The 25,758-nt window shown below is 41.4% G+C and overlaps 1 protein-coding gene across 3 annotated transcripts in view; it reads left to right on the top strand.

Moving 5' to 3' along the window:
* larp1 (La ribonucleoprotein 1, translational regulator) overlaps nucleotides 1-25,758 on the top strand; it is a 124,933-nt gene that overhangs the window by 22,598 nt on the left and 76,577 nt on the right. For all 3 annotated transcript variants that reach the window (XR_005943759.1, XM_041193275.1, XM_041193274.1), the window contains exon 2: nucleotides 25,049-25,110. Coding sequence is in view for 2 of the 3 variants with exons in the window: in XM_041193275.1 (XP_041049209.1) it covers nucleotides 25,049-25,110 (62 nt within the window). In the remaining variant the exon portion in view is untranslated. The remainder of the gene's footprint in view (nucleotides 1-25,048; nucleotides 25,111-25,758) is intronic.

The raw sequence follows: 25,758 nt of genomic DNA, 5'->3' as shown, positions 1-25,758 counted from the left end.
AGATTCTGAGGGAGCTTGACAGGGCAGATGTTGAGAAGATGTTCCCACTAGTGGGGACATCTCGAACTAGGGGACATAATTACAGAATAAGGGGACACTCATTTAAATCTGAGATGTGAAGGAATTTATTCTCTGAGGGTAGTGAATGTTTGGAATTCTCTAACCCAGAGAGTTGTGGAGGCTAGATCACTGAAAGTATTTAAGGAGGAGGCAGATGGATTTTTAAAGTATTGGGGAGTTGAGGGCTATGAGGAGCTGGCATGAAAGAGGAGTTGAGCCCTGGGGCAGATCAGCCATGATCTTATTGAATGATGGGGCAGGCTTGAGGGGCTGAATGGCCTACTCTTGCTCCTATTTCTTATGTTCCTATAATTTAGGTGAAAATTCCATTTCATAATCTAGGCATAATGCTGAAGGAGTGCTGCACTGACATTTGGGTCAGATGTTAAACCTCTGCTCAGGCACAGTTTGAAGAAGACAGAGGAGCATCTAGCACACCTGGTGTCCTTCAACCAGCACCACCAAAACCTAAATCCTGGTTATTCATCTTATTGCTGTTTGAGGGATCTGTCTTGTGTGCAAGTTAATTGCCATATTTGCTGGCGTAACTGTGACTGCACTTCAGTAGTGATCCACTATGGAGATGTCCTGAGGCTGCAAAGAGTATTATGTAAATGCGGATTCTTGTCAAGAGTTTGTGAGTGCTTTACATTAACATTAATATTAATTTTAAATTCTGTTTCTATTCACGATGGTTGGTCTTGGGCCTGGAATAAATCTGGTTGCAGACACGAGGGTATGGTTCTAGAGGCCATGGACTGGATCTGTGTTCGGCACAGAGAGTGAGGCTCAGAGTTCATGTTTGTGCAGCATGCTTGGTCTTGAATCACTGGACTTGCAGTGGAGTGGGGGTTTAACCCTCAGGGATCGATGATATGTACTTTGATGTGATTTAATGTATAACCCTTGACTTGAAGAGTGTTTAGAAGTGCCCGAAAGTTTAATATGCTTCATGGTCTGTTGATGATTCACTGTTGTTCTTCTCCAAACAATCAAACTATAAAGTAATTTGAGTTGTAAGTTTGAATTAACAGGAATGGGCTGAATCTTTATCCTATGTCTGTTAAACTTATGATTGTTCTAACTCTTGTGTACAGTTTAACAGTTGTATTGTTTGTTTTGCTATTTTGTATGCAGGGCGATTTTGTTGAAATTTTACTTGGCAGCTGCTGGGCTGGTTTCTGCTCCTGATTAATGTCCAGTGAATTTTGCTGCAGTTTGAGTGTGAGCTGAGATCAGATTTAGTGTGTGTGTTGGTGATACCTGATCACATTCAGTAGTGTGTGTGTGTGTGAAAGAGGGTCATACCTGATCAAATTTAGCCATGACCGTCCTGCTGTCGCCACCTCCTAATCGATTGCCCTGTTAATGCCTGCTATCGGTGCTGACTGAAGTGAAGCTGTGGGCAGATGTTGCTGCATAAACTGAATCCCAGTGTGAGTCAACACTTTAGGTAAAGGTGAAGCTACGCAATATCAAATCATTGACTTTTAAAACAATAGGCTTGTCCTGTGCTTTTAAATGGCAGGGCCTGACAGGATTCTGTAACTGAACCTTCTATGCTTGGTTGCATCAGCTGTCTTTCCCAGAAACACTTCAAAAGTTGGCTCGAACTACATGATGAGTCATCCTTATTGGATTGGTCTGAGAGCATAGGGCCAATGCTTCAGTTCCTTAAAGCAGAAAGCATGGGACAGTAATGTGCCATACTTAATCTTCATAGGATGAAAAATGGAAAAGGATGAACTTATAAAATGTGTTTTGTATTCCACGGCACAACGGTTGAAGAACCCGGCTGCAACTTAATGTTGGGTACAAGATTAAAGTCAGGATTTTCCTTTGCTATTACTTTAAAAGTGAGACAGTGTGAAAGGGTTTACTGCTTTTAATCCTATGCATTGATAATTTTTCTGGTACAATTGCAGGAATGATATTGCTGATGTGAAGATAATTTAATTCTGTTTGCTAATACTTCGATTACAGAACCAGAAGAGAGAACTTACATTTATAATAATGCCTTTCTTATCCCCAGGATGTACCAAAACATTTTACAATTAATTACTTTTTATGTAAACATAAATGCAGCAAGGTGTTTCTCTCAGGCCAAAAGTGTCAAATGATCCAGCACTCTGAGTTTGGTGTGGCTAGAACCAGGCACTAAGGGAACTCTGTGCTCTTCAAATGCGATGTGATCTTTAACATGAGCCTAAGTGGGTAATTGGAACCTCAGTTCGCTATCTCTCAGGACCTCTGACATGCTCCAAGTAATGCACAGCAATGTCTGCCTTCATTATGGGCTCAAGTACTGAAGTGGCACTCAAACCCATGACGACTTGACTCATAGGCGAGTGCACTACTGACTTGAGGCAAGCTGCTGTTTTATTAGTTTCCAAATGTGGGCGCATTGGTGCTAACTCCTTTCTGCTGCTTTATATAATGCTGACAATGATTAACAAAGCAAGTGGCTACTTCCTGCAGGTCAGGGGTTTTCTGTTGTACTTAATAGAGCCACCACTTAGCAAATTAGATTTTGTAGGCAGATGAAAAGCCATTACTTGCTGAAGTGACACCAGGAAAAATCTCAAAACCCTTGTGGGTCAACCCTACGTGTGTGGGAACTGCAGCATTGCATGTACCAGGGACTCTGTTTATTGGGCCTGGACACAAGGGGGTGATGGGTAGCCATATTACTAGCTGATATTTTCTCTCCTATTTTGAGTATAGAGCCATAGAGCAGTTACAGCACAGAAGGAGGCAGTTCAATCTGTCGTGTCCATGCTGGCTCTCTGCAAGAGTAGCTCAGCTAGTCCCACTCCCCTGCCGTTTTCCTGTAATCCTGCAGCTTTTTTCTCTTCTGCTAAATGTCCAATCCAGTTCTGAAAGCCACATTGAATCTGCCCCCAGCGCACGCTCAGACAGTGCATTCCAGATCCCAATCACTCACTCAGTAAGAAGGTTTGCCTCATGTTGCCTTTGGTTCTTTTGCCATTCATCTGAAAATGGTGTCCACTGGCTTTCAACTTTACTGCCAATGGGAACAGTTTCTCCCAAACTACTCTGTTGGATCACTCATGAATTTGAACACCTCTCTGAAATGTCCTGTCAAACTTAGCTTTTCTAAGGAGAACAACACCATCGTCCCCAATCTATCCACGTAATTGAAGTTCCTCAACACTGGAAACATTCTTGTAAATCTTTTTTGCATCCTTTGATGCCTTCATAAACTTCCTAAAGTGTGGTGCCCAGATTTGGATGCAATACTTGAGAGTAATATTCAGGCCACACAAGTGCCAGGCAATGACTCCAACAAGGGAGAATTTTAACTTCTGCTTGACATTGAATGGCATTGCTATCACTGAATCCCCAACTATTAACATCCTGGGGGTTACCATTGATTAGAAACCGAACTGAACCAGCCAATTAAATATTGTAGTGACAAGAGCAGTTCCAAGGCTGGGAATTCTGAGGTGAGTAACTCACCTCCTGACACCCTAAAGTGTCTCCACCATCTACAAGGCACAGATTGGAATACTCTCTACTTGTCTGGATGAGTGCAGCCCAACAGCACTCAAGCTGGACACCATCCAGGACAAAGCAGCCTGCTTGATCAGCGCTCCATCCACCACCTTCAACATTCACTCCCTCCAGCATCAACGTACAGTGTCAACAGTATGTACCATCTACCAGATGCAGTGCAGCAACTCGCCAAAGCTCTTTCAGCAGCACCTTTCAAATCAGTGACTTCTACCACTTAGAAGGACGAGGGCAGCAGATGCATGGGAACACCACCACTTGGAAGTTCACACACCTCCAAGCCACACACCATCCTGACTTGGCACAGTATTGCCGTTTCTTCACTGTTGCTGGATCAAAACCCTGGAACTCCCTCCCTAACAGTACTGTGGGTGTACCTATATCACTGGATCTGCAGCAGCTCAAGAAAGTGGCTCGCCAGCACAATTCTCAAGGACAATTAGGGATACGCAACTAATGCTGGTCTTGCCAGTGATGCCCACATTCCATCAAAGAATAAAAAAAGTTGAGGCCGTATCAGTGTTTTATAAAGATTCACCATAATGTCTTTGCTTTTGTATACCCAGGATCCCCTATGCCTTATTACCTGTGTTATCAACAGAGAATGGCTCACTGCAAATGAGGCTTGGAGAGGGTTTCAAGAAGATTGTACATAAGTTGGACATAAATGATTTTGACAGTGCTGGAGTCTCCTTGTCCCTGAGTTTACTTTAACCTCAGACTGTGGCTGACTGCAATCTCTCAAGTGATTTTTTAAAAAAAGATTGTTTGAATCACTGAGAAGTCTACAGTGGGCACTGTATATATTTGCGCAGTATTCATTTTCGTGAAATTATAGACCCAAGAATCTAAAGTAGTTGAAGGAATTTTATATGAAGTTAATTATGATTTCAGTGACGAGGCTGCACAAAATGAACATCTACTTAAGGTTTTAATTTTAGAAACGATTTTGTCGGATGGGATACTTCAGTACAAATTAAACTGCAAGTGGCTTGTGGGTGGTACAAGTACTCAGTAATTTCTCTGCTAATTCACAAAAAGAGCTTTATAATACTGTGAGCCTTTTATCTATTGTGTCTTCAGGTCTTGTCACATGGCATCACCACAACACTAACTTCAGAACCATTAAGGTTATGTACATGATAGCAGCTTTCAGCTGATGAAGGCTGTAAATTAATCTGGATCATCTGAACCAAATGAAGCGCTTGGGCTTTGTTCTAGTGGATTAGTAGCTGAACCCTCTCACTTAGTGCAATTGTAATTATTTGGGTATCAGGGCTCCTTGATGCCACATTTGGTCAAATGCTTTCTTGATGTCAAGGACCTGACCTCTGGAATTTGGCTCTTTTGTCCATGTTTGAACCAAGGCTGTAGTGGTGTGTTGATTTGAGTACACCTGGTGAGACTAATGTTCAGTTTGGGTTAACAGTTTATTATTTGATATGTGCTGCGTTATCACACAGTTGGCAACATCTTCCATCACGTTGATGATGATTGAGTAGAATGATGGAGTGGTGATTGGCCTGTTTGGATCTGTCCTTTTTGTAGGTACGACATAACAGGGCAATTTTTCACATTGTCGGGCAGATGCCAGCTTTGAAACTGGACGGGAACAGCTTGGCTAAGGGTGCAGCTGGTTCTGGAGCACAAGATTTCAGTGCTAGAGCCTGTCAGCTGTGTCCAGTGTCTTCAGCCGTTTCTTGATGTCATGTGGAGTGAATTGACTAAGGGTAACTTGATGAATAGGTATCAGTGATGCAGGGAAGCCTCAGGAGGAGGTCAAAATGGAATATCTACTTGACGCTTCTGGCTGAAGATGTTTGCAAATGCTTCTGCCTTATCTTTTGCACTGAGATGCTGTGCTTCCCCATCATTGAAGAAGGGGGTGATGTTTTTGGAACCTCCTTTTCTGGTTAGTTGTTTAATTGTCCAACAGCATTCCCAACAGGATATGGCAGGACTGCAGAGCTTCGATCTGATCCATTCATTGCCTATGGGATCGGCGAGCACTGTCTATAGCAGGCTTCTTCTACTATTTAATGTCACTATGTCTATTAATTTGTGTGTTTCTATTCTGGATCACTTTTTTCCTTCCAACCGACTTAGGTTCTTAATGCAGCAGTGCAGTCTCAGTGCATATGGCTTGAGATGTTTCTGCAGGGAAGTCATTATACGTGTAGGGGATTGGTGTGATACAGTCTTTCTGTTTTCACTTTTGTAGATAAAGTTGACATTGTAAATCAGGTAAAACTAACACATACCAAAACCCTTACTGGTAGTTAAATATTAGAATGTGTTCAAAGACCTGGATTTATCTATGCAGCACATTTCTTAAAGATAAACTATTGCACTTTGGCAATGTTTGTGGTGCATATGCAGGGTGTGACTGAAAATGCAGAGTTGCAGCAGCAATGACTGGTTTAGCAGATAGCTTGATCAATGGGATTCAGCAGGTGCTGAATAATCTGGGAGTCTGTTAGTCTGTTGATGAGAGACTTGGAGGTGACTATTTGAAATCTAAAACTGCTGCTGGTACTGAACTATGTGGTCAGGCTGAATGTGTGACCATGGTGACCACCAGTTGGAGAGATCTGGCCCAATTCAGTAGATGGGCTGAAGAACAGCAAGTGATTTTAATGCATTTTGAAACAAGAACCGTAAAAATTGGTATTTCGTTAGCCCCTCATCACAATTCAAAGCCCTTTGCAGAAAATGAATTGTCTTTAAATGCAGTCATAGTTATTTGTTTGGGGCTGGTTGGTAGGATGATACCAACAGAAGTGCTGCCAGTTCTATCTCCAGTGCTGAGTATTCCTGCATGGTTTGGATGTATTGGAATGGCATGTCCACATCCTGGTGGAAGTGGCATCTACAGCTGCTCTATAAGTTACACCTTCAACATCTGGGAAATGATAATATTGCATTTTTTCTTGATTCTTTCATGGGATGTGGATGTCACTGGCAAGGCCAGCATTTGTTGCCCATCCCTGTTTGTCCTTGAGCTGAGTGGCTTTCTCGGTCTTTGTAGAGGGCAGTTAAGAGTCAACCAGATTGTTGTGGATCTGGGGTCACATGTAGGCTAGATCAGGCAAGAATGGCAGATATATTTCACCTAAAGGACATTAGTGAACAGATGGGTAAATCTTTTGACACCTTCTGCTGAACATGGTTGCTACTTTAATGTTGGAGCAAGATGTCAATCAAAAATATAATTTCCTCTCACCACCACCCACATATCAAAATTGCCTCAGCAGCAAACCCAGTTGCAGTTGTTAGCAAAGAATCAGGCAGCTTGGAGCAAGGCTCTGGTTATCTGTTATGGTCTTTTGATCTGAGGACTTAACCTTTCTCTGCTTGCAATCCAAGCATGTTTCCATCAGTTTAGTTCATTTTAGTCTCCCTTTGACAACCTGCTGGCAATCCAAGCTGAATTGTTACTATGCATATTGTGTGCCGATGAGTCATGAAAAATCCGATAAAAGCCAATGCAAAGAGACCAAGGTGGGAAGATTATTTTGGATTATTCTAACAAAGGACCAGCACTGATTTGATGGGCTGAAAAGCCTCACCACCTGCTGTAAACTTTTACAGTTTGTATGCACCTTGTCATAGAAATCATGGGCAGATTAGGAAGTTAAAATCTGTTAATTTACATAACATGTTTTTTGTGGAATAAGCATTGCTTGACTGAATCTCTTTCTGAAAATAATGCCGAGTTACATGAGCTGCATCGTTATTTAGGACAGACCAACATGGTTTATTTTCATAAAGAATCTTGTTTAGGTTACAAGTTAAGCAACGAAAATCCTTAAACAAAATACTGTTGATACTGAAATCTGAAATAAAAACAGAAAATGCTGGAAATATCAGGCAGGCCAGGCAGCTTTTCGAGAGAGATGATGACTATTGAGGGAGGAGAGATCAGCAAGATAATGGCCATTCATCAAAACTATAATTCTTGTAATATTTAAAAATTGGGCAGTAGTGCTTTTGTCCTGGCTGTTACCCAACTGAACTCGAGTAGGTTTAAAGCAGGGTGCTGCCTCTGCAATGGTATAGCCACCAGGGTGGCTGGTGGGTATATCACCAAGTACTACTAGAGGAGCAGCATTTTAATGTTGCGAGGTTTGAGGATTGAACCTTGCTAAAAGGTGGAAGTGGCCAGTGTAATAATGGTTGGGTTGCCGGGGTTAGATGTTCATGCATATTCGATGACTAAATATGCGTTGCAAGCATTTAAAGGTACCTGGACCCATTCATGAGAGTGGCTACCGTATCTGCGCATAGAAGGTAGGTGGGTCATTGGGATGTTGTGTCTTCTGGTCGCTGTTGTCTCCCAGGACCTGGAGTAGAATTTTCCTAATTGGGTTAAGGATTTTTTTATTCACTTTTCCTGCCCTGGGAGATTGCTTGGATGTGTGGGTTGAGTTGGTGGGGTGGGGTGGTGTGGAGTGAGTAGGGGGAGGTGACGTTTGTGGAAGTTCCATGCTGTCCAGGACAAGATGAGATGTTCTTTCCCTGTAGTTTTGCATATGTTTTAGATGTAGTTTCTGACACCTCCCGCTGTAATTATTCTACCTGGTACTCAGGTGTGGTGTAAAATTAGAAGTGTTTTGAGCAACCAATGTACAGTTTTGTTGTTGAGCATTTTTGAAGTATTTGTGGTTGTTTTTCATCCCTTAGCCTTATAAGTATACATCGGAGGCTTGTACACTTTCTAATGCACAAATTGCAGCCTCAAAGGAATGGCTGATCTGTCGTTCTGCTATTTTTTAATGTTCAATATTTCACAGGGACTGTTTATCAAACTACCAACTCAAGCTACTAATTGTTAAAACAATGCTTTATTCTTATGGTTACTGGGCTGCTCTGTGTCACATTTCAAAAGGCAGAAGCACATTTTACAATTTCTCTGACAAATCTAATAACCATCTTGCGGGATGTTTTTACCCATTGCATTCTTCTTTATTCCTTCCCAGATCTGAAAGATTGTAGGAATGTCAACAAGGGGATGCTCTTTTTCAAGTGAGCACTTTAGCACCCAGGACCATTCCAGTTATTGTGGAGCCTATAAGCCTGTTATTCCCTCAATGGTGACATATTCGGCTCTTTTTTTAGAATTTATTTCTTACCTTTAAGCTTTTTAATAACTTGATGCAGGCCATTCAAAAAAGTTAGGTAGGAAAACAATGGTTTCTACACTCATGGGCCTTTATACTTGATAGCCGAGTTGTCAGAAATGCTGAGACACTAGTGAAGTCTGAGGTACGGGTCATGAATTGTTGCAGCACCTATGGAATAGGCTTCCTGGGGATTAAAAGCAGAAAGTGTTGATTGATTCAAATGCAAATCAGAATATAATATTTTGGTACACAGTACGAGTAATTTGAGACATGTGGAAAGTGTATATTGTTTAGGACAAATAGACCTCTGGTTCTCCACCACTGGAGGTTTTCCTTACCTGATATCTGGCTTTGTTGTAGTTTAATTGATATAAATTGATTACTGTGACTAGTCAACAATTGTTGTATCATACTAGACAGAGTGCAATCTTGGCCCCACACTGGAGGCACATCATTCCTGAGTATGACCCTGATCCCATCCATGAGCAGTCACTTTCCAGTATAAGTCGCTGGATTGTGATTGGCTGGGGTACTGGCTGATCTTCTTTCCCCTGTCCCTTACCCAGAGGCACTGAGGCTATTTGTAAAATGCCAGTCTGATGCCCTAGCTGAGATTAGTTAACAGCATTGAGTTATATGCACCTGGAGCCTGTTCAGTCAGCTGGCTCATTAACACACTTGTACTGAACCATTGTGGAGCTTTGTGGTTGGGTATGGCACAGTATGTTCTACATGGGTTAAGATTACTTGACAGCAAATGTGCATTTCCCACGTATAATTGAGGATGCATTTGTTTGTACAAACATTTGTTTTTTAATAAAGACTTAGCTCAAGGTTTTTAAAATCTGGTTCAAGGTCTGAACCAATGGAGTTTTGTATCAGAGAGCGAATCTACTTATGACATTTCATACGAAATCAACATAGTCTTGTATGTTAAACAACACAAAAAATTCAAATGTGTTTGCAGTTCAGTTCTACAAAATGAAGCCTTCACTAAATCTGTTTATAGAGAGACTTCAAGTGCTAACATACAAGGTAGGGAATAGCCTTGACCACTGCAAAAATAACCTTGCAACACCCTCTTACAGTCACGTGATGCTATCATGTTTGCCTACACTGCAGTGCTTACTTGCACACTGCTTATTATGTCGTATCTCACTGACCCTTCTGATGCTGCTCATTTTGTTAACGCAACTGGTAAGTGATTTTACGAACAATTTACTGTATTACATGTAGGCTGTGATTAATACCTTTGATTTTAATGTGAAGCATCTGCAGTATTGCTTCTGTTACACGTTGCAGATGGACCTACTTTGTCCTTGCACTGCCTTAATTTCAGGTCATTCCAAACTAAAACTAGGTGAAAGCTGGGCTCCTCAAATGTTTTCTGAAAATGCAAAAGAGGGCTCGTTTTGTGATCCCATTAAATTGCAGTTTGACACAGATCCGATTCATCATGGAATGAAATTCAAATTTGCAGTACTGGTAGGATTTGAATAGTGTTTCATTGCACTTAGTTGTGGCATCTACTTTGTTCAGATTGGAGATTTGATCTCTGTAAATGTGTCAAACTCCTTTTTAAATATGGATGTGATCATCTTTATGTGTACACTTGTAAAACCACATCCCGATTCGTAAGGATTTTGTCAGCTGTACCTCTGTGTGAACAAGCTTGCTTTCTGAGACCCATGCACATAAAACATAGGCTGGTTTACCTACTGTGGAGTATAACTGACATAGAGATACACATATGTGGAATGCAGGTGACATACAGGCGCCCATGAATATGGAAGACAGGTTGGTTTATGATGTGGAGCGTAGCTGACTGACAGGCCTGTGTACCCGCAGGATGCAATGCTCCTGTAAAAGCACCATCAGCTTGATTGAAAACCATATGACCCCGAGCCTTCAACTGAGGACCCTGCTGATACAACAGCGGAAGCATTTGTGGACTTTTTTTACTCTAACAGTTATTTTGGGTTGTACTTGAAGTGGGCATGATTCTGAGGCTGAGAATTGGGTCTATACTTTCTAGAGCTTGGAAGAATGAGAGGTGATCTCATTGAACCAGTGGATTCTGAAGGAGCTTGACAGGGTAGACACAGGTTGTTTCTCCTGGTTGGGGACTACCAAATGAAGTAGTTGATATGAATATCATTAATACATTCAAGGGGAAGCTAGATAAACACAAGGAAGAAAGAAATAAAAGATTATAGTTGTAAAACTAGATGAAGAAGAGGCAGCAGATGGAGCTTAAACACTGGCATGGGCCTTTGGCTTGAATGGCCAGTTCCTGTGCTATACATTCTATGTCTTTCTATGTAACTTCTGCAACAATGTAGTATTCCTGGAACAACCTTCTCCCTCAACCATTTGACACATGATGTGACAGGACTGCTGAGGCTGAGACCAATTAGTGGCAGCAAGATATGTTCAGATGTTGTCTCCCCTTCAAAGCCTACATTTGAGCAAAGGGCACAATCTCAAGATAAGTGGCCAAACATTTAGAACTGAGATGAGGTACCTCACTTAACGGGTTGTGAGTTTTTGGGATTCTCTAGAGGATTGTGGATGATCCATTGCTGTATATATTTAAGGCTGAGATGGACGGATATTTGGTGTTCAGGGAATGGGGAGTGGATGGGAAATTAAGGCCGATGAGCAGCCAGTATTGAATAGCGGAGCAGGCTCGAGGGACCATGTGGTTTGCTCCTATTTCATATGATTCCTTTGTGTTCCTAGTTAGGAACCTCGCTCACTGATTAACCACAGCTGACCACCGTGCCTTAAATAACCAACCTTATTTTTCTCCTTGGCATAAATGGTGAGGAATGTAAACAGAATATGGAAATAACTTAAGTTGGGAGTGGGAGAGAACTGATACTCCAAGTATATCCATGAGATGTGTTGTGATGTAGGCTTTATAGGTGTGAGGACACCTGAGAATGAATATAGGCCCAACCTATTGTTTAAGCTCCATGCACTGCCATTGCCTCTTCTGAGCTTATAACTATAACCTTTCATTCCTCTCTCCCTTGTGTTTTTCTAGCTTCCCATTAAATGCGTCAATGATATTCATCCTAACTACTACATATGGTGGTGAGTTCCACATACTTACCACTCTCTGGGTAAATAAATTTCTCCTGGATTCCTTATTGGATTTCTTGGTGACTATTTTATATTTAGGACCTCCTAGTTTCGGTCACACAGCAAGTAGAAACATTTTATGTTTACCCTGCCAAATGTCTTGATCTTAAAAGATTTCAACAAGGTCACCCCTCAGCCTTCCTTAGAACATTAGTTACGAGGAGATTTGATAAGGCTCAGAATCATTGGTGGTTTTCAGAGTAGATAAGGACACATTTTTCAGTGGTAGAAGGTTCAGTTACTAGAGGACACAAATTTAGCGTAATTGATAAATGAATCAGTGGTCACATGAAGAAACATTGTTTTATGCAGCGAGTTGTTCTGATCTGTAATGAGCTGCCTGATAGGGTGGTGGAGACAGATTCAATAATTGACAAAATGGAATTGGTTAAGTACTTGAAAAGAAAAAAAAATTGCAGTGCTGTGTGCATCGAGCAGGACTGTGGGACAAATTGGATAGCTCTATCAATGACCTGGCTCAGTCATGAAGGGTCAAATGGCCCTGCGCTATATCACTCTGATTTTTTTCTGGACAAAAGAGTCTGCGCCTGTTCAGTTATTTCTGATAGGTGTAACCTTTCAGTTCTGGTATCATCCTTTATAAATCTTTGCACTTCCTCCAGTGCCTTTCTTTTTTACAATGGTGATCAGAACTGTTGTTGGTACTCGAAGTGTGCTCTACCTAAGGTTTTATACAAGTTTAACATAACTTGTCTTAGCAACACCCTAGGCTCAGCTGCCTCATCAATGATCCTCCCTCCCACCACCACCCCCCCCCACCCCCACCACCACCACCACCACCACCACTACTGCTTGAAAGGGTGGTGGAAGCAGATTCAATACCAACTTTTAAAAGGAAATTGGATGAATACTTGCATGGGAAAAATTTCAAAAACTATGGTGAAAGTTTAGGGGAGTGGGACTCCCTTGACCTCTCATAGCATTACCATTGCTGAAGGCCCCACAATAAATATTCTGGGAAAAACTCAGCTGGACCAGCCGCACACATACTACGGATACAAGAGCAGATCAGTGGCTGGGTATTCTGAGGGGGTAGCTCACCTTGTGACTCCTCAGAACCTTTCCACTATCTACAAGGTGCCAGTTAGGGGGTAAGCTATCCTTGACTGGATAGGTGGAACTGCACCTAAAGCTCTGACCATCCAGGACAAAACATTTGTTTAATTTGCATTCCATGCACTGAATAACAACAACTTATATTTATACAGTGCCTTTAAAACAATAAAATGTCCCAAATCAAGTTGTTGCTTAATTGGAAGCCATTGTAACTCAAGTGAGCACAGGGGTGATGGATGAATGGGATTTGGTGTGAGTAAGGACACTGGAGACAGTTTTGGATGACCAAGTTTATGGAGGGTAGAATGTGGCAGGTCAGCCAGGAATGCATTAGAATAGTCATATCAAGAGGTAACAAAGACATGGATGAAGAGTTTCAACATCAGATGGGCTGAGACAGTTTTGGAGTGTAGCAAGGTTATGGAGGTGGGACTAGATAGATGGAGCAGACATGTGGTCAGAAGCTCATTTTAGGGCTGGATATGATGCCAAGGTTGCGAGCAGTCTGGTTCAGTTGCTAGTGAAAGGGATGGAGCCGGTAGCAGAGTGCAAAGACAATGACTTCCGTCTTTGCAATATTTTTCATTGGAGGAAATTTCTGCTCATCCAGTACTGAAATTTGGATAAGCCATCTGATAATTTAGCAACAGTGAAGAGTTGAGAGAGATGGTGGTGTGGTAGAGCATGGTTTCATCAGCCTGTTTTTGCCGTGTTTTCAGATGATGTTGCCATGAGGCAGTGTGTAGATGAGAAAGAGGAGGCAACAAGCCTAGATCCTTGGGGGAAATCAGAGGTGATAAAGCAGAAGTGGGGAAGAGAAGCCATTGCAAGTGATTAGATGGACAAGAATGGAGCCAGTGCAGTCCCACCCAGCAGGATGACAGTGTTAAAGCATTGGAGGAAGATGGTATGTTGAACAGTGTCAAAGGCTGCAGACATAAATGAGAAGGACCATCATCGAAGCAACATGTTTTCAAGGTATACCAGATGCACTGCAGCAACTCACCAAGGCTTATTTTTAGTGGCATTCCAAATCCATGACCTCTACCACCTGGAAGGACAAGGGCATAAGGCACAAACATGGGAACACTGTTATGATCCCAGCTGATGTTCCTACTGGACAAGTCAGATCCCAGAGTGAAACCTGGCTTGGTAGATCCTAACTTGATTTTATTTTAGAAACTGTGGAAGTCAATTACTGAATGCATTTACAAGAGCCTGCCAGTATACTGTTAACACACGGAATAAAATGTTTATTAAACAAGAAAAAGATGAACTATATTACACTAGACAAAAATGTTGGAAAGATTTCAATAAAGATACCAAAAAATGCTTCAAACTCTCACCATTCCTTTTGTCCCAGCAACCCTTACAGACATACAACCCCAGTGAAGATTTACCACTGTCTTAACACCAAAGTTTCTTGCTTGGATTAGCTCAGTTTCAAACATCTTTCTCCCGGCAGACTTGAGCATTCACAAGGTGCTTTTCTTCAGCTGGTACCTCTCCTTGAGACACCCAAAGACTGCAATCTATTCAGTAGTACTTAAATTTAGAGAAAACACGAGTTTCCTAACAGGCTTGCAGGATTTCTTATTAGAGAGATTAGACCTTCTGCTTGCACTATCTGGTATACAAACACCAGCTGACCACCCTTCTATTTTTCCCTGTGTCTCGGGATCCCTGTCACTAGGCAACAGCACAGTTTTTCCACATTATTTTAACTTCACTGAATTACTAACCCCTTGGTAACCCATCTCTTCACTTCAAGAGTTGTAAAACCTCATTTAAAAATGCACCTATACAGTGCCCCAGACTTCCTGACACCATGCTCAAAAAAATCCTCTAAATCAAACTAAAACCAGGTTTCAACTTTCTTAGCACCCAAACACAAAATATAAATTAAACTTAAAGCTATACATTGTTCCTAACACCTCCCTGCAGAAAAAGAGGCGTTTTCATTTTCTATTACAATCTCTTATCACTATCTCTATTTTGCTTATACAGATTTTATCCTAGCAGCAACAATGTACTTACATCAAATACACAAGGACTTTTCCAGATAAATCACAATATACATAACTCCATTTTGATCACGACGTTCTGGCTCCTCCATATTTGCTGTTAATAAAGCATCTGCTATGTTATTGTCTTTTCCTGCTACATGAATGATTTTCAAATTGTATGGCAGTAGCATTAAACTCCAACAAAATAGTCAGATTCTTGGTTAGGAAACTTTGCCAAAAAGGGTAAAGGATTATGGTCCGTATAAATAAGTCCTATCAGAATTGTTGGATTTGTAGATTCCAAAATGTTGTAGACCCAGCACCAAACTCAGTCTCCTCTTCCACATTTGAGAATTTCTGCTGGCAAGAAATTAACTTCCCCGAAAAGTAACTGACTGGATATTTGATCCCCATCTCCTATAATAAAACTGCACCAGCACCTATGTCACTGGCATGAACAGCCAGTTCAAATTGCTTTGGTGTTGCCAAAACCGATGCAGTAGTCAGTACAGCTTTCAAACTGTCAAAGGCCCTGTGACACTCTTCTGTTCATTCAAATATCTTGCCTTTTTAAACGAGCTTGCCAGGGGAGCCACTACAGTGCTGAAATTTGGAACAAACTTCCAATAGAATCTACTCTTTTTGATATGCTGCAGAATCTCACGTTTCGTCTTAGGCATTGGAAAAACCAAAATAGCCCTTATTTTTGCTTCCCTAGGTGCTACTTGACCATGTCTCACAATGTGGCCCAAATAAGTCATTTTTGCTTTGGCAGATTCACCCTTTGCCAAGTTAATGACCAAATTGGCTCTTTGTAACTGGTCAAACAATTCATTTAATTGTAAATATTCCTTCCAGGTTTGGCTGAACACAACCAAATCAATATATATAATGCAGTTACATAATCCTTCAATGACTTTGTTGGTTAATCTTTGAAAAGTTGATTGTGCATTCTTCATTCCTAAAGGCATAACTTTACATTGATTAAAATATCTCAGGGGTTACAAAAGCTAATACTTTTTGGTTGTATTTGTCAATGGAACTTGCAAATATCTCTTCAATAAATTATTTTTTGTAATGAACCTTGCTTGTCCAATCTGCTCAATACAGTCTTCTAATTGTGGAATCTGATATGAATCCGCCTTTGTTACTGCATTGACTTTGTGATCATCTAAACATAATGATTATGACCCGTCTGGTTTCTGTACCATTACGGTAGGTGAGCTCCATCTTCTGTGATTCGGTTCAATAATGTTATTTTCCATCATGAACTTGATTTCTTCCCTCACTTGGGATAACTTTTCTGGATTGAATCTGTAAGGATTTTGCTTTATGGTAACATCATGTATGGCCAAAGGTGTTTTCCCTGGCCTAATTTACACCAATTGATTTATGAGTTGTAATAGCTTTTGTAAGTCACTTCATCAGTTTTCTGGAAGGTACCATAATTCTAAATCTAAATTTTTAAGCACCTCTGTATTATCCAATCTGATTACTGGAGGGTCAACTTTAGAATTTGAACTTCTGATTCATTCTCAAATGGCTCTGATTTTTATTTCGCGCCCTACTTATTTCAATACTGTAAACACACCTATTTTCTCTGTCATAATATCTCTTTAATATACTAAGGTGACAGACTCGCTGATTTTTCCTCCTGCCTGGAGTACTCACTATATAATTTACATAATTGAGTTTCTTTTTGATTTGATATGGTCCAGTGAACCTTGCTTTTAACAGTTCATCAGAGACAGGCAACAACAACACAACTTGTCTCCAGCAACAAAATTTTGAGCTTTGGGATTTTTATTTGCTCTAGCTTTCATTGTTTGCTGAGCGATTTTCAAATGCTCTTTGGCCAACTCGCACACTTTGGTTAATCTTTCCTGGGAATTTGACACACAAGTCAAAAGTGTAGTTTCTGAAACAAAAATAAAAATACCTGGAAAAACTCATCAGGTCTGACAGCATCTGCGGAGAGGAACACGGTTAACGTTTCGAGTCCGTATGACTCTTCAACATTATCTTGTAGTTTCTGAACTTTGGTTTATAAATTTTTCTTTAATTAATTTAAGGGGTCCTCTCACCTCATGCCATGTATCAGTTCAAAAGGACTGAATTCTGTGGACTCATTAGGGGCATCCCTAATAATGGCAAACAGTAAAAATTAAATTCCTTTATCCCAATCATTAAAACATTCCTGACAATAGGCTTTAATCATGACCTTTAAAGTTTGATACCATCTTTCTAATGCTCCTTATGATTGTGGATAATCTGAATATTTAAATTGTTTTATTCCCAAACCATTCATTTATTTCTTGCAGGATATCTTATTAGAGATGTTAGACCTTCTGCCTGCACACTCTGGTATACACACCAACTGACCACTCTGCTGTTTTTCCCTGTCTGTGTGTGTCTCTGGACCCCTGTCACTAGACAACAGCACAATTAATTTTTCTACTTTTTTTTAACTTCACTAAATTATTCACCCCTTGGTAACCTATTACAAACAGAGCCCCAGACTTCCTGGCACCCAGCTCAAAAAAAGCCTCTAAATGAAACTAAAAACAGGTTTCACCTTTCTTAGCACCCAAATACAAAATATGAATTAAACTTCAAGTTATACAATGCTTGTGACAACAACACCTTCAAATTCCCGCCCCCATCCCCCCAAGTCACAAAATCCTGGCTTGAAATATATCGCTGTTCCTTCATTCCTGGTTCAAAACCCTGGAACCCCTTCCCTGACAACTTTTGAGAGTATTGTCACCAGATGGACTACAACGGTTGAAGAAAGCAGCTCACCACCACCATCTTAAGGGCATAGATGGACGGGCATAAATGCCAGGCTCATGAGCAATGACTGCATTCTGAAAATGGATTTTTAAAAATCAGTTTGTTAAAGATTTTAGTGGGTGAAGAACAAATTGAAAAAGCCATCAACCAGGCATTAAAGGTTTTGTTGTAGTGCACTGAAGCAGTTCCAAGGACAGTGCTGCTGTCTGGTATATATTATGCCAGGTCCTCCCTGGTGTATATTACACTGGGTGCTCCCTGGCCTACGTTACACCCTCAGTCATTCCAGCCTTGGCTCAAATACAGAACAAAAATATGTATTTCAGAAGTGAGTGGCTGCTCTTAACATCAAGGTAACATTTGACCAAGTGTGGCATCAAGCAGTCTAGTAGTATTGAAGTCAATGGAATCAGGAGGAAACCTCACTGGCTGGAGTCATATCTAGCACAAGAGGAAGCTGGTTATGGTAGTTGGAAATCAATCATCTTAGGAAATTGCTGCAGGAGTTCCTCAGGGTAGTGTGCTAGACTCCATTTTTCCTGCTTCATCAATCACCTTCCTTCAATCATAAAGTTAGAAATGGGGATGTTCACAGATGATTGCAGTGTGCAGTTGCATTTGCAACTCCTCAGATAATGAAGCAGTCTGTGTTCACATGTTGCACTGCCTGGACAACATTCAGGCTATGGCTGATAAGTGGCAAGTAGCATTTGTGCCAGGCAACTGGCAGGTAATGACTATAAAGAGAGGTAACCACCTCACCCTTGACATACACCATCATTACCATTGTTGAACCCCCACAATCAACATCTTGGGGATCATAGTTGACTAGAAACTTAACTGGACCAGCCACACACACACACACACACACACACACACACACACACAGTGGCTACAAAGAGCAGTTCAGAGACTTGGTATTCTGTGCTCAGTAGTTCACTGACTTCTTAAAGCCTTTCCACCATCTACAAGGCACTGGCGAGTGCAATTCCGAGAACACTCAGAAAAGTCTACACAGGATCACAGAATAGTTACAGTGCAGAAGTAGGTCATTTGGCCCATCGTGACTGCAATGGCTCCCTGAGCAATCAAGGACAAAGCACTCCGTTTTAATGGCACCCCATCCACCACCTTAAACGTTCACTCCCTCTATCAGAGCATTGTAGCTGCAGTGTGCATCTCTCAAATGCACTGCATGAAATTGCCAGACTTTCTCCGATAACACCTTCCAAACCCTCAACCTTTACCAATAAGGGTTGCAGTCACATAGAAAGATCACCACCTTCAACTTCCCCGCCCAAGTCGCAAACCATCCTGATTTGGAAATATGTTACCACTCCTTCCTGCCTGGAACAAAATCCTGGAACTTCCTCTTTAATGGCAATGTGGGGAGTACCTTCATCACATTGATTACCGTGGTCCAAGTCAACGATTCAGTGGCATCTTCTCGAGGGTAATGTAAGATGAACAATAAATGCTGACCATGTGAGCAATGCCCACTCCCCACGGGTGAATTTTAAAAATCACCGTGATATGGTAGACCTGACGGTACTTTCTGTACAATAGTGCTGTTGCCAACAATGGGGCTGCTCCTGGTAGACTATGCTTCATTTAACTCTCAACTGTTGAGACCTGAGACCAGGGACGTGAGTTACACCATATTGTATTTCACTGACTGTGTCTAATTTAAAACAAACTAAATAGGTGCTAATCCATCTAATTGGGAAGTCTTGGATGGGACTATGGGGAGAGCAGGATAAGCACATTCCAGATCCATCTTTGGCTTGTTAATTCTCAATTAGATGGGATAGGGAGGAGGGTCCAATTAAAATCTGCAACCATTACAGCGGTTCATATACTAACGTGGTCCTGCATAACCAAACCCATCGATAGCCTCTATTCTTACCGGAAGTTACTTGGTGTGCAGCCAATGACTCAGTGAGTAAATTTGTGCACCTACATTAAACTAACAAAGCCCACTTGATGGTAAGAATTTTTGGAATAGCATGTGATCCCCTTGAGTGTAATAGATAAATTCTGTTCATACTTTGGAGCTGGGCAGGAGTATAGGAGAATTGAAGCTGGGAGGTGTACTATTTCCCTCACTTAAGTAATTTTTTTTCAACTCCCGAGCACAGCTCAGAGTAACTGCAGAGGAGAACATTTAACTTATGGTAGATGCAATGTAGAATTGTAGAACTTGCCTGATTCAGCTGTGTTCAGTGCTAGTAACACAGTAACTGAGAGATTCAATTCAGGGTGGCTGGTTTTGGCAGAGTTGAGGAGGTAATGTTGCAAAAATATTTGAAATGAGAGAACGCTTGTAACTGAACTGGTCACAAAATGAGCAGCCTTGAGGGCTTAGACCTCTGAAAAATAGACATCTATTGATTGACGCATGTCTTAACTTGCAGGGTGATGTAGTGCGATTCTTGTGATACTTCCAATGCTAGTTTTGCTGAGAATAGTGCGGCTGGAACCTTGAACACTGTCCCATTTTGAACCACCTTCTCCTCATATCAGCCATCCTCTGAATTATGAGCAACTTCACCCTGAATGCTTGGTGAAAATTGGGATGAGCTCGTCCAAACTCAGAATAGGCTAGACTTGGACCCAGGTAACGGAGAGGGTGACATGGAGTGTTTTACAATATTAAAGTTTAGCTTCATGTTATAAAATGGGTCTATATAGTGTCTTGGCCTTTGTCCTCCGTACATTATAAGGACAGAGACTGATAAGAATGTGCTCTTGACCCCCTTAACTGATAACACAAGCATAATGCATCGAAATAGGAAATAATTGCAAATATAATGCTGTGACGTTCAGCATCATCATTGGGTTTTGATCGAAGATGTTTGTTTTCTAGTGTGTCACATGATACATTAACTGTTCTGATGCTACATCACATCTGCTTACATCATAAAGCAACTGTCTCCTTGTTTACCTGTTTCAAACAGAAAGAGTTCCTCTGGTGTATTTATTCTGTCGCCTAATGAAATACTGCAGTGCCAAAAGTTTCCATATCACCAGTAGCCACATTCAAGCATTGATGAACAGCATGAGTGAGGTGTTGCAGGAGTTCATTATGCCTGTGGCAACAGCCCCATGTGTCTAACTTGAGAAAGGTAACCCCATTCTCCTTAAATACAGGGAAGTGTTTGAACTTTTAAATTTTTTATCTCACCGAGTCGCCGAACTAAAACTTCCACCAGCTTTGTTCATATATGATGTGGCTGTGTGCCTGAATCTAACACAGAGAGACTTAGTGATGTAACTATTAATGGCTGTGATACTTTTTCACACTCTACCTTGCGAGCTGCAGAGAGTATTTCTTGGTGTTTTTAATTTATTTTTTCCTGGTGCAGGTTTCTTCAGTGGGATTTAACATCAGGTTTATTAGTAACATTGTCGAACCACAACTTGGCATAAATCGATGGTGATGAATCGAATAAACTACAGTGCAATTGAAAAGTTGACAGCCAATACACTGGGTGTTTTGTCACTTTGTATGCTCTTGTTTTTCTGGCAGTTTCCACCCTCTGTGCACCTGTCCTGACTGTCATTATGGTTTAATCTCACACGACTCTCTTCTTTTCTCTCTCTCACACACACACACTCCCCACACCCCGAAGTTGATGACATTCACTGGGATTCAGTCCCACAGACACCAATTTTCCCCCTCCTGTTCTGACTGTCGCTGAGGTTCAGTCCCACAGGCCATAACTCCTACCTGTCTGTCCTGAAGCTGCTGGCCTTCACTGCAGTCACCAGTATTCATGATGCACGAGCGTTAGTGGTGAGTGCTTGAAGATGATATGGCTGATCTTTAGATTGTCACATAGCATGGACACAGGTGCCTTTCCAGTTGGGTTATTAGTATTGTGATTCATTTTCCTTTCCCTAATCTCTCCACGCTTAAAAGGGAAACAGCTGCCTTGTTTAAATCATGTAAATCCTGAAGATATTTAGCAGATCAGTGACATTGCATGTAAAATCTTACGGATTAATAGCGCAATTCTGTGGTCATCAGGCTATAAACAAATCAATAAATTGGAGTGGGTACGCGAAGAGCAACAGGACTAGATCCCAATATGAAATGAATGGGTTTTGAGGAGAAATTAGTGGGGATTAAACCCAGATTAATACTGCAGAGTAAACAAGAGAAGTGATGACCATAGGATATCAGAAATAGCTAATACAGAAGTGCACAGAGAACCTGTAGCAGGTGAGTGTTAAATTAGAGGCATTGATGGAAACAAAACATTAGGCAGGCTTACATGGCAGTCATGGTGAGAGTTACTGTCCTAGTGGAAGGGATTTTATAGCATAATGTTAATTTCTAGCAGCTACAAGGAAACAAACCTTTTGATCCAACTATAGTGTGTTGGTTTTTATTTTGCATGAAAGCAGATTCATGCTTGCTGTTTTCCCTGATCCCTTGATCTCTCTTTCCTTTAGCCGCCTGTTCAAATTATTCTCAAATATCGACATGATCTGTGCTGCAATCACAAGTGCAGTTGTCCACCTGACAGTCTCGCAGTCCACCGTTTAACAATAAAACTCACTCCTGCTCTGTCCTGAATTTCAGGCATTCAGTCTTGAATCTTGCTCTGGACTCCTCAGCTATTCTGATTCTTGCATTCAGCAGGAATGTACTCAGCTACAGCAGACTTATGGATACAATCTAGGACCTGCAATCCAGAAATTCAAATTTTGGCAAGTTGTGAAATTGAAATCTGATACTTTGTAAGAGGGTACAAAAAAAAATGACCACAAAAGCTGCCAGGTTGTTTATAGAAGCTCGGTAGGTGATAAAAGCTAGGTAGGTGACCAATGCCTTTTGGGGAAGGGAACTCAGTCTGGCCTATACTTGGATTCCAGTCCCATGCTGTGACAACGAGAAATGGGCACTAAATACTAGATTGCTGGTATTGCCACAGCTTAAGAACAAATAAACAAAAGTTAGAGATGAAGCAATGATGATGTGGGAGTTAAAGTACAAGAGTAATGAACTTTGCGAGAGCTAATCTGCATAGGGAACGTGAGATTAAATGCTGGGAGAAAAAGCTATTGTTATCCCGGACTTAGAATAACATAAAACAAATAATTTCTACTTATGCTAAATGTTTAAAATATAGATATTAAGAGAAAAACACAAAAGCAATGTTGTTACTTCCAGCCTCGACTATTCAAATGTCCTTCTGGTCAGCCTTTCATCTTCCATCCTCAAACTTGAGGTCATCCAAAACCCTGCTGCCCATATCCTAACTCTCACCAACTCCATTTAGCCATTACCCCTGTGCTCGGTGACTTAGACTGACCCTCATTCCAGCACACTAGAATTCTCATCCATGTTCTCAAATCCACCGTGGCCTTGTCCCTACCTAACTCTGCAAGTTCCACCAGCACTACAACCCTTTGAAATCTCTGTGACCCTCCAATTCTGGCCTCTTGTGCATCCCTGATTTTAATCATTTAATATTGAATGACCATGCCTTAAGCTGGCTAGGCCCCAAGCTCTGGAATTTCCTCCCTAGGCCTTTCTACCTCTTTGTCCTCTTCTAATATCCTCTTCGGCCAAAAGTTTGCTCACCTGCCCTAATGTCTCTTGCTTGATTGATTGTTCCTGTAAAGCACCTTAGGATATGTTAAAGGTGCTGTATAGGTGTTGACATTCAGTTGCTTGAGTATTCAGCCTTGCTCATGGTGACGTTGACAACTACTGACTTAATATTAATACCTTAATGTAACCATTTTAGTATCTGTAACCCATATGATTTATTAACCTGTACAGTATCTTTGTATAATGCGTACATCATCTTGATGACAATCAAAAGTATCTCACTGTACTGCGACCAGTACTAATTTTATACCTGAATGGCACAAGTGGGGGAATAAGTACTTTAGAATAGTGGGTTGGGGGTGAAATTTGATTATCTAAGATATATGACAGAATGATGATCACTAAAATTGCTCAAATGCAATTGTTTTGAAAGAAATTTGGAGTGCCATTTCGAGAATGATAATATCAAGCTCTTGATTCTGACATTTTCTGTGGTGGGACAGTTAATGTGGATGAAATTTGACAAGTGAGCAATGGGTTATAGGTTGGCATGGATAAAATGTGCGAGCAAATATTGGGTAAGGACGGCATGGTTAGAATGTGGGAGCAAGTGCGGGGCAGTGTGGATAGAAAGTACGGACACTACAGTTCTTAATGATGTTCTCTATTCTCAGTGTGAGTCTTATTTGAATGGGGCTGGGAAGGTGAGGTACGGGGGAGAGGAAGAAGTTATAGATTGTCACAGATAAGATCCAATAATGAGCTGATGTAGCAGCTCCGGCACCTCCAAATTCTAATATTGATCAGGATATTGCTTTGTTATAAATCTGGTGTTTTAGGATTTTTTTTGTTTGTTTTTACAATTGGCCAGTCATCAGCCAGGTTGACTTTCACACAGTCATGTGTTGAGCTGGATTTCTGTTGTGTCTCTACCCATTTGGGGTTAAAGTTTATTTCCTGCTGTAACACTGATTATTACATCATCATTGCACTTCTGACCAATGAGGAGCCACCTTTTCTGAGCTCAGAAGATGCCCTCAGTGAGGACAGAGATGCCTGGAATATGTGCCATCACGCAGCTGGAGCCCTGCTTCCAGGGTACGGCCTTGCCTGGAAACCATTTCTAGAAATGACATGGCCCTGGGAGGCACCTAGTTCCAGGTAAACAATGCCTGTGCCTTTCCTCAGCTTTTGCATCACGGAGGGAGACCGTGAAGGAGGCAAGAGCTGGCACCGAGGTGAGTATCTGCCCAGCCCATAGAAAATCAGTGATATAAACCTCTAATAACAGTAATACTGTATGAGCAAGAGTGAAAAATAGTCACAAGTTTACTGAGTTCTAATGTCAGTGGTTTTCTCTGCTCTCTCAGGTATGAGCTTTGCTTGCATGGGGTGGGAAAAAGGAAGACATGTTGGGAAGGTATGGGAGTAAGAGGGAGGCTATGGGAGGGGAATTGTGTTGAGGAGAGAAGGTGGGGGTAGTGTGGGTGGTGGAGTAAGGGGATGGGGAAGGGTATGAAGTGCAGGGTGATAGTTTGTGGGTTGCTGTATGTTCCCCCACAGGCTATGGTTGAATCCAGTGTGAGATCACAGCCTCCTTATGCCATCACCCTGGGTCCTTGATTGATCTCGCCTGTCATGGGTCAACAATTGAGGGCAGCTATCGGCCAATTGGCTGTCAGTATTCAGGCCAGGTGTGACTGAATAAACATTGATGATGGTGTTCATCTTTTCCTCCTCTACAGAAATGCCAGCACCAGCTAAAGTCGTCAAAGCAGGGAACCCAAGACCAAAGAAAGGAGCCAAGGTAAATGCAACCAACTTTCACAGATACTTATAATTTTTAAATTTTCCCTTGGATTTTTATGTTAAATGATACTTGCTCCATCAACTCATCATGGCCCCACACCCCCATATATTGAAGACAAGGACCTCTGGATTCTGAGTTTGTCATCTCTGCTAGTGTTGTGATTTGCCAGGTCTGGTGTGGTGATGCTCTTGGCCACTGTGCACTTAACTTCAAACTGGCCCAGTAGGATGAATTAGGAAGTTCATGAACATTGATGTCAAAAACTACGCTTTGATGCCAATTTTCTGTGTGTGAGTGTGCGCCAGCTGCTGCAGTACAATGTGTTTAAGTCTTCCCCTCCCTCTCTCCCCCCATCTTTGTATTGGGAGATGCCATGTTTCTCTGTCTCCAAGGGACCCATCATACTGTTTGCTTTATTCATTCATGGGATGGAGGCATTACTGGCAGTTCAACTTTTTGTCCATCCTTAATTTCCTTTGAGAAGCTAGTAATGATAAACTGCCTTGAAGAGCTGCAGTTTGTGTGGTGAAGATTCTCCTGTAGTCCTATTAGGTAGGGAGTTCCAAGATTTTGACCCATTGATGATGAAGCCACAATATATTTCTAAGTCAGGATGTTATGTGGCTTGAAGGGGAACTTGCAGGT

The sequence above is a fragment of the Carcharodon carcharias genome, chromosome 8, assembly GCF_017639515.1.
Source record: "Carcharodon carcharias isolate sCarCar2 chromosome 8, sCarCar2.pri, whole genome shotgun sequence".
Lineage (NCBI taxonomy): Eukaryota > Metazoa > Chordata > Chondrichthyes > Lamniformes > Lamnidae > Carcharodon > Carcharodon carcharias.
Note: the sequence above shows the minus strand (reverse complement) of the source record. Positions and strands in the feature narration are given on the sequence as shown.